The sequence below is a fragment of the Protomyctophum parallelum genome (genome assembly GCF_964188405.1).
Source record: "Protomyctophum parallelum genome assembly, chromosome: 13".
In the NCBI taxonomy this organism is placed as follows: Eukaryota; Metazoa; Chordata; class Actinopteri; order Myctophiformes; family Myctophidae; genus Protomyctophum; species Protomyctophum parallelum.
This window is the reverse complement of record NC_139708.1, coordinates 7,179,886-7,192,227: the sequence shown is the minus strand read 5'-3', so window position 1 is coordinate 7,192,227 and position 12,342 is coordinate 7,179,886. Positions and strand designations below refer to the sequence as shown.

The following is a 12,342-nucleotide window of genomic DNA, read 5'->3' as shown; positions in this document are numbered from 1 at the left end:
CGAGGTTTCCGCTGGACACACACTGGTCTGATGAACCCATTCTGACCTGAGATCAGATTCTAAAAATGTCAGTCGCTCTTCGATTTTTCAAAAATAGCAGACCTACAAGCTCGTATCGCGCCACTCGGTGGCGCGATATGAGCTTGTAGATCTGCTATTTTTAAATAGCTAAAGCATAACATGATGCTGACACCAAAATGGGTGCCCGCCCAGAATGGGTTAAGTGGGTAATGGACATTGAGGTGGCGTCCAGTAGCACCATTTTGTGGTGTAGATTGAAAGGCTGGCCTCTCACTCCGCAGCGTTAAGTTGTGACATTGCACTGCAATTTTGCCCCGCAAAGAGTTGAACAAACATGCTCCAACGCTCTGCTCTAAGTCAGCACCCTGTGATCACTTTCATTTCTTGCGAGTGCGGTTCCTCGCATGAATTAAGACGGGATTGTGCCAGTGCTGTCGTTATACCTCGCTCTATCAGTGGTGGAAGTCTGGAAGAATTAAGTGCTCTAGCAGTTTCTACTGTACTTACGTAAATGTACCGATGCTCCGTAACAAGTAATGGTCCTATCTTCAAAATTGTACTTGAGTAAAAGTGCACGACTATATAGGCACCAAAATATACTTGTATACGAAAGTAGATCAAAATAAACCTTTCTAAAATCGGCTATCGGCTATTATGTGTACCGATAGAAATCGGTCAATGTATATAATAATCTAGACCTACAAAACTGTACATTTTCAGGGTTATTCAAATAAAAAACAAAACAGCAAAAGTTGCAGATCTACAAGCTCAAAACGCGCCGCTTCCTACCACGTTTCGAGCTTATGGATCAGCTACTTTTGTGCGTCACACAAAAGTGAATTAACGCCTCACTTGATCACACTACAGCGCTGTAGTATCATCAAGTGAGGCGTTAATTCACGAGAAGAAAAACAAAAGTTAGAATATGCAGGTTTCTGCCCCGACAGCGTCGATATATAACACTGCAGAATACAGTGCTTGAGTAAATCTGTATTACTTAGTTACTTTACTCCCCTGGATGTGGATGTGTCATGTCATGTGACCTGCAAAAAGGAGTCCTCGCCACACTCTGTGGGCAGGGAAAGCCTCAACTATGATGTCATTTCCTGATATGGGCGCTGGCCTCCAATGCGAGGGAACACCACATGACACACTATATACTAATCTGATGAAATCCAATGAAAGTGGCCATCGTTGATTCTTTTTCTCTCAAGGGAGTGTGTTCTCCTCTTGGTGGAGAGCATGTGTCCACGTGCTCGTGTGTGATCTTCATCACCATTAACCCATTCTGACCTGAGATCAGATTCGTACGAGGTTTCCACTGGACACACACTGGTCTGATTATAACCCATTCTGACCTGAGATCAGATTAAAAAAAAAATGTCAGTCGTTCTTCGATAAAAAAAAAAATAGCAGACCTACAAGCTCATATCGCGCCACTCGGTGGCGCGATATGAGCTTGTAGATCTGCGATTTTTCAATAGCTAAAGCATAACATGATGCTAACACCAAAATGGGTTCCCGTTCAGAACGGGTTAAGAATGGATTCTTCAGATTCTTTGGACCCTCGTCCCGTCTACCCGCCGGCTGTCCTTATTTCCTGTTATTGAGAGTTTAAGGTGTAAAATATCCGTCTTTCTGCTGTGGAATAACTCAACTGCGGCAGACGGACAGAAAGAAGACAGGGGAGTTGAAGGTTACGGTGTTAAATAATAAAGTGATAGATAATAAAAAAAAGAATATTTAAATAACTACACTTTTAAGTTAAGTATAGTCTACTGTATACGTGTAAGAATTTCTAATCATAATCTGCTAACTATGCCCGGGGTTTCTCTTTTTCTGTGTTGCAATTTTTTTTACGATTTTCAGAAGTCTTTTTTTTTAAGAGTTCGTCTCGACGATGGAAAATAAGCCTCTCACGTTTTACAGTGCACACTCGTGTGCCAGCCGGCAACCATAGAAAACGAGCCCCTGGAAGTCCATTCATTCTAGCACCATGAGAGAGAGAGAGAGAGAGAGAGAGAGAGAGAGAGAGAGAGAGAGAGAGAGACTGCCATGATCACCTCCTCCACTCACAGGCAGGCCGGCATGGAAAGGTTGGCTTCAGCTACCAGTGCTTTTGGGCAACATCTCTCATCAGCTGCCAGTCCTGCATCAGTAGTTCTGCTTTATGCACCTACACTATACAAAAAAACATTACTGTTGTATTGGAGCAGTGTTTCTCAACCTTTTTGGGCCAGCTGTGCCCCAGGTCCCTTAACGCCCCCCACACCCATACATATATAATTATAGTGTATTGTGTTGCTTTATATCATTTAGAAAATAGAAATCTATTTTGAAATGTCATTAAACTGGACTAGTTTAAGATTATAAGTAGATTTGGCTGTCAGGCTCCTCTCGCAGTACTGAGTGACAGGGCTGCCACAGACTCTGTCATGTTACCATGGTACCATGTCAGTACCATCGCCAGCCTGACATCCCAGTGACAGGGCTGTGGCAGGCCATGTCACTGCCATGGTACCATGTCAGTACCATCGTCACTGCCATGGTACCATGTCAGTACCATCGTCACTGCCATGGCGAGTGTTCCGTATACCCCATGATACTGAATATGATACAAAACAATTTCGGCATTTAGCAGACGCTCTTAATCCAGAGCGATTTACAGTAAGCAAGAACAAATCGAATCAAATATCATCAAGGGTCAAGCAAGCTAAGAACCTAACATCCGTCTACTGTTAGACTAACAGTAGAATATCTGTACAATGAAACTATGAGTATACATAAAAGGCTATCTAAATTACATAAGTTGAGCCTTTGCATACGCCTGTAAGGTCGTTGAGGCTAGGGCAAGTGCTACTGCAGGTGCTACGGGCTAAGATGGAGTCTGAAGAGGTGAGTTTTCCAGACTAGAGAGACGATTGGATGTGGGTCTGCAGTTCTTATTGCAATGGGAAGTTCATTCCATATAGCTTTGGAGCCAGACGGGAGAAGAGTCTGGGACATGTGAACGTTGTCCCGGCTGTTTTAGTGAAGGTTCTGCCAGCCCTGTGTTGGCTGATCTGAGCGAGCGGGGGGTGGTGGGGTTGGATCAGACTTTGAAGATATGGGGGTGCCATACCTTTGGTTGCTTTGTAGGCCAGCATCAGTGTTTTGTACACTGTGCGGGCAGCAACCGGGAGCCAATGATACTGGCATGAATCATGATACTGAATTATACTGACATGATACTAACATGATACTGACCATGATACTGACATAATACTGACATGATACTAACATGATACTGACCATGATACTGACATGATACTGACCATGATACTGACATAATACTGACATAATACTGACATGATACTAACATGATACTGACCATGATACTGACATAATACTGACATAATACTGACATGATACTAACATGATACTGACCATGATACTGACATAATACTGACATAATACTGACATGATACTAACATGATACTAACATGATACTGACCATGATACTGACATAATACTGACATAATACTGACATGATACTAACATGATACTGACCATGATACTGACATAATACTGACATAATACTGACATGATACTAACATGATACTAACATGATACTGACCATGATACTGACATGATACTGACATGATACTAACATGATACTAACATGATACTGACATGATACTGACATGATACTGACTTGATACTGACATGATACTGCCATGATACTGACATGATACTGACATGATACTGACATAATACTGACATAATACTGACATGATACTGACATGATACTGACATGATACTGACATAATACTGACATAATACTGACATAATACTGACATAATACTGACATGATACTGACATGATACTGACATGATACTGACATAATACTGACATAATACTGACATAATACTGACATGATACTAACATGATACTGACATAATACTGACATAATACTGACATGATACTAACATGATACTGACCATGATACTGACATGATACTGACCATGATACTAACATGATACTAACATGATACTGACCATGATACTAACATGATACTGACATGATACTGACATGATACTGACCATGATAGTTTATCACAGACGAGCTTAATTTTAACTTTTGATTTGATCACCTCCTGTCTGTGTATTATTTGATTGTTCCTGATTGTTATTGATGTATTGTTTATATTTGATTGTTTTGTTGATGCTATTTTTGACCTTAGTTAGTTATTAGTGCAGCCGCGCCCGGCAGCTGGTGAAAACTAGAGTTCTCAACAGGCCCATAAATTAAGGCCCTCATCAAACCCTGTACACACAAGAGAATGTCCCCGCTACCACCATATATGGAGCTGACCTGTTCTGACATTCCATATGTTGATCTGATCTCATCAAACCCTGTACACTCAAATCATGCTCCTTATATGACAAGTACAGAATTCATTCCATGTTGATCTGACCCCCCATGCCAAAGCGTCAGCACTCGCCTAGCAGTCTGCCGTCAACGAGGCGAAGTCAGATCGGATTGCATTAAACGTTAAACGAAGTTAAAATCACTTTGTCACTCACTTTGCCACTCACTTAATGCATGCGCATACCCTCTATCTATAGGGCTGAAGTGGTTACTGTATGTTTTGTAGTAATAGTTGAGTATATGTACTGTACAATATTTGCCTCGGAGATGTAGTGGAGTAGAAGTAAAAGTATTGGAAATTGGAAACACTCAAGTAAAGTACAAATAGTAAATACCTCAAAATGTGTACAGCACAGTTAAGTAAATGTAATTACCGGTAGTTACTTTCCACTAGGCTATGGTTATAATAACAGACATAGGCTGCCTGCTGTTAATGTACATGCATAGTATACAGTACCATACCATACCATACCATCTTTATTTCTATAGCACATTTAAATAACAACAAGTTGTACCAAAGTGCTTTACAATAAAATAATAAAAATCACAACTTCATTTAAAAACAAACAACATACAGTACACAGTGTCACTTTCAACATCAAAAAGCTCATACTATGCTAGGAAAAGCCAAAGAATAAAAATATGTCTTGAGGCGTGATTTAAACACCTGAAGAGTGGGGGCCTGTCTTATGTGCAGTACATGCAACAGTGTTATAACAGACATACTGTAGGTAGGCTACCATGTATGCATACAGTGCATGCACACAGTGTTATATTATAGACGGTTTGGCCGAAGGCCATCATCCTATAAAAGACAATCTGACGTGTGTGAGTTATGTTGGGTGACACTAAAACATACATATAATGATATGATATAATACTTTATTGTCAGTTCACACTGAAATTTGTCTTGCGACACAGCAGCCAAGTATGCAGAACACAAAGAACAAGACAATTTACATACATAAAGACATGAGCAATATCCACCGCTTAGATTATCCTGTGGCTACTACATCTCCTGATTAAGCCTCAAGGTCGACTGGTGGACAAAGGACCTCTTTAGTCTGACCTTATTGTATGCTGGTACACCATATCTCCTTCCTGAAGGTAGCAACCTATATTCTCCATACATCACATGCTTAGTATTAGAGGTGATATTCCTTGCTAACCTTAGGATGCTGTTATCATACGTGGATGTATAAAGTTTCTGAAGTTGTTGTCCAACAATCTTTGAACAAATGTTCAGTTGTTGCAGCAGTTGTGACTTTACATACTCATAATTTGAAAATATCGCTGGCCGATTCAGGTGAGAATTCTATAACAATAATAATTTATTTTAATCCACATCCGACTGATTTCAGAAACACCACCGTGAAGACCCAGGTCTGACCTTTGACACAAAACACGGAAGAATTGAGAACCATTTACAATCCTAGGATGAGACTGTTGATAATGCTAATAGAAACAAAATGTTATTTTTGTTTTTACTCACAAGTTAACGTATCTGTCGGGTGTAAACCTCAAAACCAAAACTTTACTTCAAATAAAGAAATAGCTCAAAAGCTCAAACAAATATTCGGGTCTCTGCAGGGGTCTCACCTGATAAGAGCTCATACCTCATAAATAATACTGTCGTTCATTCTGCAACTGACCAAGGTTTGAATCGGACCTTGGCTATTTTGAGCATGCATCTCCTCCACCCCCCCCCCCCCCCCCCCTCTCTCTCTCTCTCTCTCTCAAGGAAAAGGCAAAACACAAAAGAATCTTTAAAATATTTGGGATCTTGAGTACATCTAGATTAGTACTTCAACGTACAGTTGTACAGAATATCTAAACCTCATACTGTATAATATGTCCAAAACTGTTACTTTTCAGGAGTCGTCGTGTTGGTAATAATGTATGGCATTAATGTATGTAAACGTTAGGATATGGACTACATGGACAGAGTACACAGACCCTTTTTGCCCAAACAACAACAGTATGCTGTCATATTCTGTGTAGAGTTTTGGAGTAAAGCTGGTGTAAAAATGGTGTCCAGTCCTGGCAGTGAGAGGAGGTAAAGCCTACAGCAGTGGGTGGTACGAACTGGTTTTAGTCCAGTTGACGTGAAGACAGAGATGTCATCTGAAACGGGCCCAAATTTCAACATGAAGCCTTGGTTCCCAAACTCCGCCATGATTGTGTTTACATTGTCCCTGATTTATCGAGGGGTTGTTCTATTCCTTTATGCTTTTGGCTGGTAACGAATAAACAACATGTTATGTGCAGTTTGTTTCTTTAAGCGGTGAAGTATACAGGCGCGGGGGGATGGGTGCAGACATACGTCTTTTCAATAGGCCGTGGTAATGATGCCCTGTGACCTCATGGTCTGAGAAGCCAGAGGCGAAACCTTTTTGCACGGTGCACCACGGTTTGTCTAATATTACGTACTGTACTGCATCAAATCATCTGTTTTGAGTAGACATAGCCTAATAATGCCAAACTTCTGCTGTAGTTTACTCACAAGCTTATTGTGACCATCTGATTGTTTTGTGTAATCTGATCAGTTTGATCAGATTACCATTCAAAGTTATCCGTAATTGTTATAAAAAGGAACGGTACTGCTCTTAACCACATTAACCCTAGCTGTCCTTTTTTATGTTAAAAATGATTGATATTTACAAGCTGGTCTTGATCTACAAGCAGATCTACAAGCACACAAGTATATACAGTAGAGGACCACGTGGTTATGCTGATGAAATAATTCAGACCTTGTTTAGAATTATGAGAAAAGTCACACATTTGAAAAGCAATATTATTTTCAATATTTTCTTTTTATTGCAAACAATATAATACAAAAGATAAGCTTTTAAGACAATGGCATGTTTACCTAGGGAAACTGCATTAAAAAGATGTCGACATGAGAACTAACGATACAGAATACAAAAAAAGGAACACAACTTTTTTTCCAAAACAAAAAAAGTATGCTGGTGATTCTAGAAAATTCTCTTACAACACAGTCATAGCTTAGATTGCCATTAATTCATTTGTTAGAATGAGAACAAAGACATTTGAAAACTTCCAGTTTGTTGTTGTTTTCTAAAGGAAAAGGTTTTTAAAGATTGGGTTTATCATAATTATAAGTAATCTGTACACAACTAGATCACGTGAGAGAGAAAACATTTAAAAACGGAAACATTTACAAACGATAAATAAACAAAATTTGTACCACATATAAACAGCAAACTGTTCTGCCATGAAAAATGTCCTTTTTTCATCTTAATTAGTTGCTGCGGTATAATAAAAAAAAAAAAAAAAAAAAAAAAAAAAAGATAATTGCAAATAGTTATTTTCAAATAAAATTAATGCTAGAGAATAAATTAAGAAAAGAACAACAACAAAAGTTAGGAAATGGAAGGGGGGGGGGGGGGGGGGGCTTGTGTAGAAATATGACAAGAGTTTTTTCTGTCTCAGGCTCAGCTGAGACCTGCTGGGGGAGGGGACGACGACTGGGGAGGATTGGCACTTCCTGCAGCCCCCGAATCAGGAAGTCAGAAGTCAGTGGCTGGTGGAGGAGGGGGGGGGGGGGGGGGGAAGGGGGTTCGGGGGTCAGAGCCTCTCTTCTATGGCTCCACAGGCACCAATGGTATCAAGGCAGTTAGCCAGGTGAGAAACAAGCACTGCTCGGTTACATCCAGCAACACACTACAAACAAACAAGCCTGAGTTATAGTTGGTTGCGACGCGTGGATGTCGGTGCACAGAAAACTGCCGATCTACAAGCTCAGCTTGTACGTAGATCGGTTTGTTTTCTTTGCACAGACATCCCCACGTCGCAACTAAGCATATAAAGTATAGATCAGGCGTTAAGGCCCCCTGGTAGAAATACATGGCGCTTTAATTAGCTATAGCACTTCCAAACAAAATAAACTTGAGCCAAAGCGACAAACAAAAAAAACAAGAAATATATAATATTTGCCTAATTCACGGATGACACTGTCATATATCATTGGCCAATAATCAACGTCTATTTCACACTAGGCACACCGCTCAATTCTTATATCTCTCACAGGATATTATAACAATAATAACATATGTACAGTACAGAGATTTTCAAAGCAGAATGTTGGCTATTATAAGTCGGCAGTGTTAAGAAATAAGGGACCCTCCCCTGCTACTTCCTGTACAAAAATACATCTATGAGAAGTAAGGCCAGTGGGAGGGGTCGTCACCTCCTTCCACGTGTAGTAACCCCCCGAAAACCTTGATGACAATGACGACCAAGATGACAATAATAAGGCTGACCAGAACACATACACAGTACATACTAAAATATTTATAACCGATATGTCCTCACAGAGGATTTCCAAAATTTCTTTATGTTATATCTAGAAAAATATAATCACAAAACTCGCAATACAAAAGGCACTGTCGTGAGCCATTCCAGATATATTTTCAGTACTATATATATATATATATATATATAAAAAAAGGAGAAAAGGAAATAAAAAAAAGTCCTGGTCATGTTTTTCTGTTGGCAACGAAGGATGCGTTGGCGTGGCGAACCCAGAAAGGTCGCCAAGGGGCGGAGAGAGAAAGAGAGAGACAGAGAGAGTAAAGTCAATGCGTGCGAGATGAATACAGTCAAAATGGCGTTTGGGGCCTGGCCTCCCTCTCCCCTCTAAGGCCTGGAGAGCTGCGTGTAGACGGGCTGCTCCCAGTGCTGCGGACTGTGGGTCTGGGGGACGGAGGGCACGCCGGTGGTGTCGGCGATGGGGGTGTACATGGGCCTCTGGCTGGGGCTCATGTAGCTGAAGGTGGAGTAGAGGCCGGAGCCCTGGTTGGAGGCGGCGTGGCTGTAGTAGGAGTTGGCGCCCGCCTGCTCTGAATAGTCATACTGTGCGCGGGTGATGGAGGGGTAGGACGCGGCGCTGTAGTGCTGCAGGTTGAAGGAGCCGTAGGCGGCGTGCTGCGGGGAGCCCTGCTGCTCGCTGTAGTGACTCGGGCTCAGCTGCTCCGTCTTGATCTGCGTGGTCCGCTGGCCGCTCTGCTCCGCCGCCGCGCCCAGGGCGGTCAGCGCGTGCTGCTGCTGCTGCTGCTTGGACATCCAGGCGGCGTGGGGCCCCTGGGCGTTGTTGGCCCCCCCCTGGCCGACCGCCACCGAGGAGCTGCTGATGCCATAGCTGCCCGTGTAGCCGCCGGGTTGGGCCGCGCCGGCCAGGCCCACGTGGCTGTGCGGCGGCAGGTACTGGTCGAACTCGTCCACGTCGAAGCTCTCGATGTTGGAGATGACGTCGCTGCTCAGCTCGTTGATGTCCACGGCACCGAAGTCGATGCCCTCCTGCATGGGGCGGCCCTCGCGCTTCAGGTCCACCTTGCCCTTGGGCAGGTCTGTCTTGGGGGTGGTGGGCGGTGTGGGCGGGCCCTGGGACTGACCTGTTTGATTTAGGAAGGAAAAGACAAGGGGTTATCATCCGAGCTGTTGTGAACACAAACAGTGTGTTAATAAAGATTGTCCCGGTGTTGTCCTGGTGGCATTTTATTCTCGCTTGTTGACTTTTTAAGACAAAGAGAGCTGTGGCTGCATGGGGCCAGGTGTCACATTTGTGTGCTCACTTGTAAAAGCCCGCTAATCATTAACAGGTGTCTGTCCAATGTCCCCCCCCCCCCCCCCCCACCACCACCACCCTCCCCCCAAAGGCTCTAATATAGGCTATCAATATGACTTTCCCAAGTGTGACAATATATCATTTTAAATACCCTGTCAAAAACTATACTCCTCAAACTAACAACTCCTCAAAACAAACAAATGCTAAATTGGCTCAGACTTGTTTTTACCTGAATGCTCGCCAGGGGAGTGCACTTCGCCCATGCTCGACGCCGGTGAGTCGGCCTGCTGCAGAGCCTTGAAGATGGCACCGGGAGAGATGTGAGTCTGCTCGCCGTCCTCGGGCTCGCTCTGGCCGTTCTTGACGGACTTCCTCCGCCTGGGCTGGTACTTGTAGTCGGGGTGGTCTTTCTTGTGCTGCACCCTCAGCCGCTCGGCTTCCTCCACGAACGGGCGCTTCTCTCCTTCATTGAGCAGTCTGGAGAACAGCAACAACAACATATAAGAATGCATAGAGATACAACAAGCAGAATGCATAGATACACAACAAGCAATCTGCTTAATCGTTGCAACAGATGGTGCAATTAATCAAATCGTTGCACGTACACGATCAGCACAGTCGTACGTAGCCTATGCGTAGACCTATTCGAGTTTATCATAATGCTTCTATATTGAGGGCTCAACAATTAGGCTATAGTTTGTAGTCTACTGTCTACATTTAATAATTGAAAATACGGTCAAATAATAATGACAACAATACATTTGCATTGCTAAAATAGATTTGACTTATAGGAAAGTATTTAGGCAGTCTCTATTGGAATTAACGTTGTGGAATGTGCATTGCGGAACTGAAGCACCGCGCACAGCAAAATCTCTCCGTAAATTTAACCCCGAGATATAGTAATTAAATCATTAACATAGGCGACAACACATTTATAACTCTTAGAATGCACACATCGAACCATGTTGGTTCCATTTTGCACACTAAATGAACACGGATTCTTTGACAGCGCAAGGCGCGCGCATCACAAAAAAGTATTTGCAGCAGAAAGAAAAGTGCATGTGAAGGAGGAAAAAAAAGCCAAAGTGCGTGTCGTACCTCCACAGCTTGCCCAGGGTCTTGCTGAGCTCGGCGTTGTGCAGATGAGGGTACTGGTCGGCCAGCTTCCTCCTGGCCGCCTGCGCCCACACCATGAAGGCGTTCATGGGTCTCTTGACGTGCGGCTTGCTCTTGCTGGATCCGTTGACGCGCACGGGCATGGGCACCAGCGTCCAGTCGTAGCCCTTCAGCACCTGCGACACGGCGTCGCGGATGCACACGGGGAACTTGTCCTCCTCGCCCTCCTTCTTGTACACGTCGGTGAGCATCGGCTCCTGGCCGTGGCCGTGGTGCAGGCCCAGGCCCAGGAGGTGGTTGTCGGAGCACGGCCGCGTGTTCTCCGTGTCCGAGCCGGAGCCGGACGGACACGGCGAGCCGCCGGCGGAGTCCTCGTCGGACATGGTGGGGCTCGGCGCGTCGGAGGAGTGACACTTGTCCTGTTCGTCTGTCATCTTCAGGTAAGGGTCGAGGAGATTCATGCGAAACGGATTACCAAACGACAAGCTTCTGGCGAAATGAAACGTTAGCTTCTGATGAGGATGGTGATGATGAGGAAAAGTCCTTTTATTTTCTTCTCTAAATCCCAAAGTGCTGCTGCTGTGCCAAAAAGACTGTAGAACGACAGCCCGCAAGGCGCACAGCTCGGACCTGTAGGCGAACTTCACTGCTTACAAAAGCAGAAAAATTTATATCAAAAAAAATATTTTAAGTCCCGTCAAGTTTGTTCAAATCACGGTAGCTGTTGTTGTTGTGTTTTTACACCAAGAGGTAAAATGCAAACTGCATGCGCTGGACGCACAAATGAACTGCTTTCACTGGAGAAAAAGCGTGTAAAGTAAAGTTTTAGTGGAAGCATCTATGAGGTCTGAGGCTCGCTGTGAGATGTGGAGACGGCCAGAACTGACGCTGGATTTATCGGTGTCGCTCGACGCGCAGATTGGCTGAAAGGAAAACGAGGGCGGAGACGAAATAGGACTCTGCTGCGCTCTGCTCTGCTCTGCTCTGCTCTGCGCAGTCAGTCAACAACACTGAAAACTTATTTCCAATGAGAAAATGTAGTTTTTCTCTCCCCCCCCCCATTCATCTGTGGTATAATTCACATTTAGATTCAATTATAGCCTACCAAGTTTCATATAGTCTATCTTTAAAGCTTTATACTAATTAATTAATTATACTATAGCCTCGAAGTCAGGCGTAATATGATTAAATAATTGTTAGAATAATGA

At 43.4% G+C, this 12,342-nt stretch overlaps 1 protein-coding gene across 1 annotated transcript; it reads right to left on the bottom strand.

Annotated features, from left to right (window-relative positions):
- Positions 1 to 7,225: 7,225 nt before the first annotated feature.
- Positions 7,226 to 11,988, bottom strand: sox9a (SRY-box transcription factor 9a). The gene is made up of 3 exons (XM_083780259.1): positions 11,117 to 11,988; positions 10,248 to 10,495; positions 7,226 to 9,845 (listed from the first exon to the last, which is right to left on the bottom strand). Exons 1-3 carry the CDS (start codon positions 11,593 to 11,595, stop codon positions 9,091 to 9,093), a joined length of 1,482 nt encoding a protein of 493 aa, XP_083636385.1. The 5' UTR covers positions 11,596 to 11,988; the 3' UTR covers positions 7,226 to 9,090.
- Between the last annotated feature and the right edge of the window lie 354 nt (positions 11,989 to 12,342).

What these genes read in the sequence shown, in the direction of transcription:
- sox9a (XM_083780259.1), bottom strand. Translation starts at nt 11,595, where the DNA reads ATGAATCTCCTCGACCCTTACCTGAAGATGACAGACGAACAGGACAAG. An exon ending in ACCCTGGGCAAGCTGTGGAG is followed by an intron (nt 10,496 to 11,116) that starts GTACGACACGCA and finishes GCTGTTCTCCAG; the next exon opens with ACTGCTCAATGAAGGAGAGA. An exon ending in CTCCCCTGGCGAGCATTCAG is followed by an intron (nt 9,846 to 10,247) that starts GTAAAAACAAGT and finishes TAAATCAAACAG; the next exon opens with GTCAGTCCCAGGGCCCGCCC.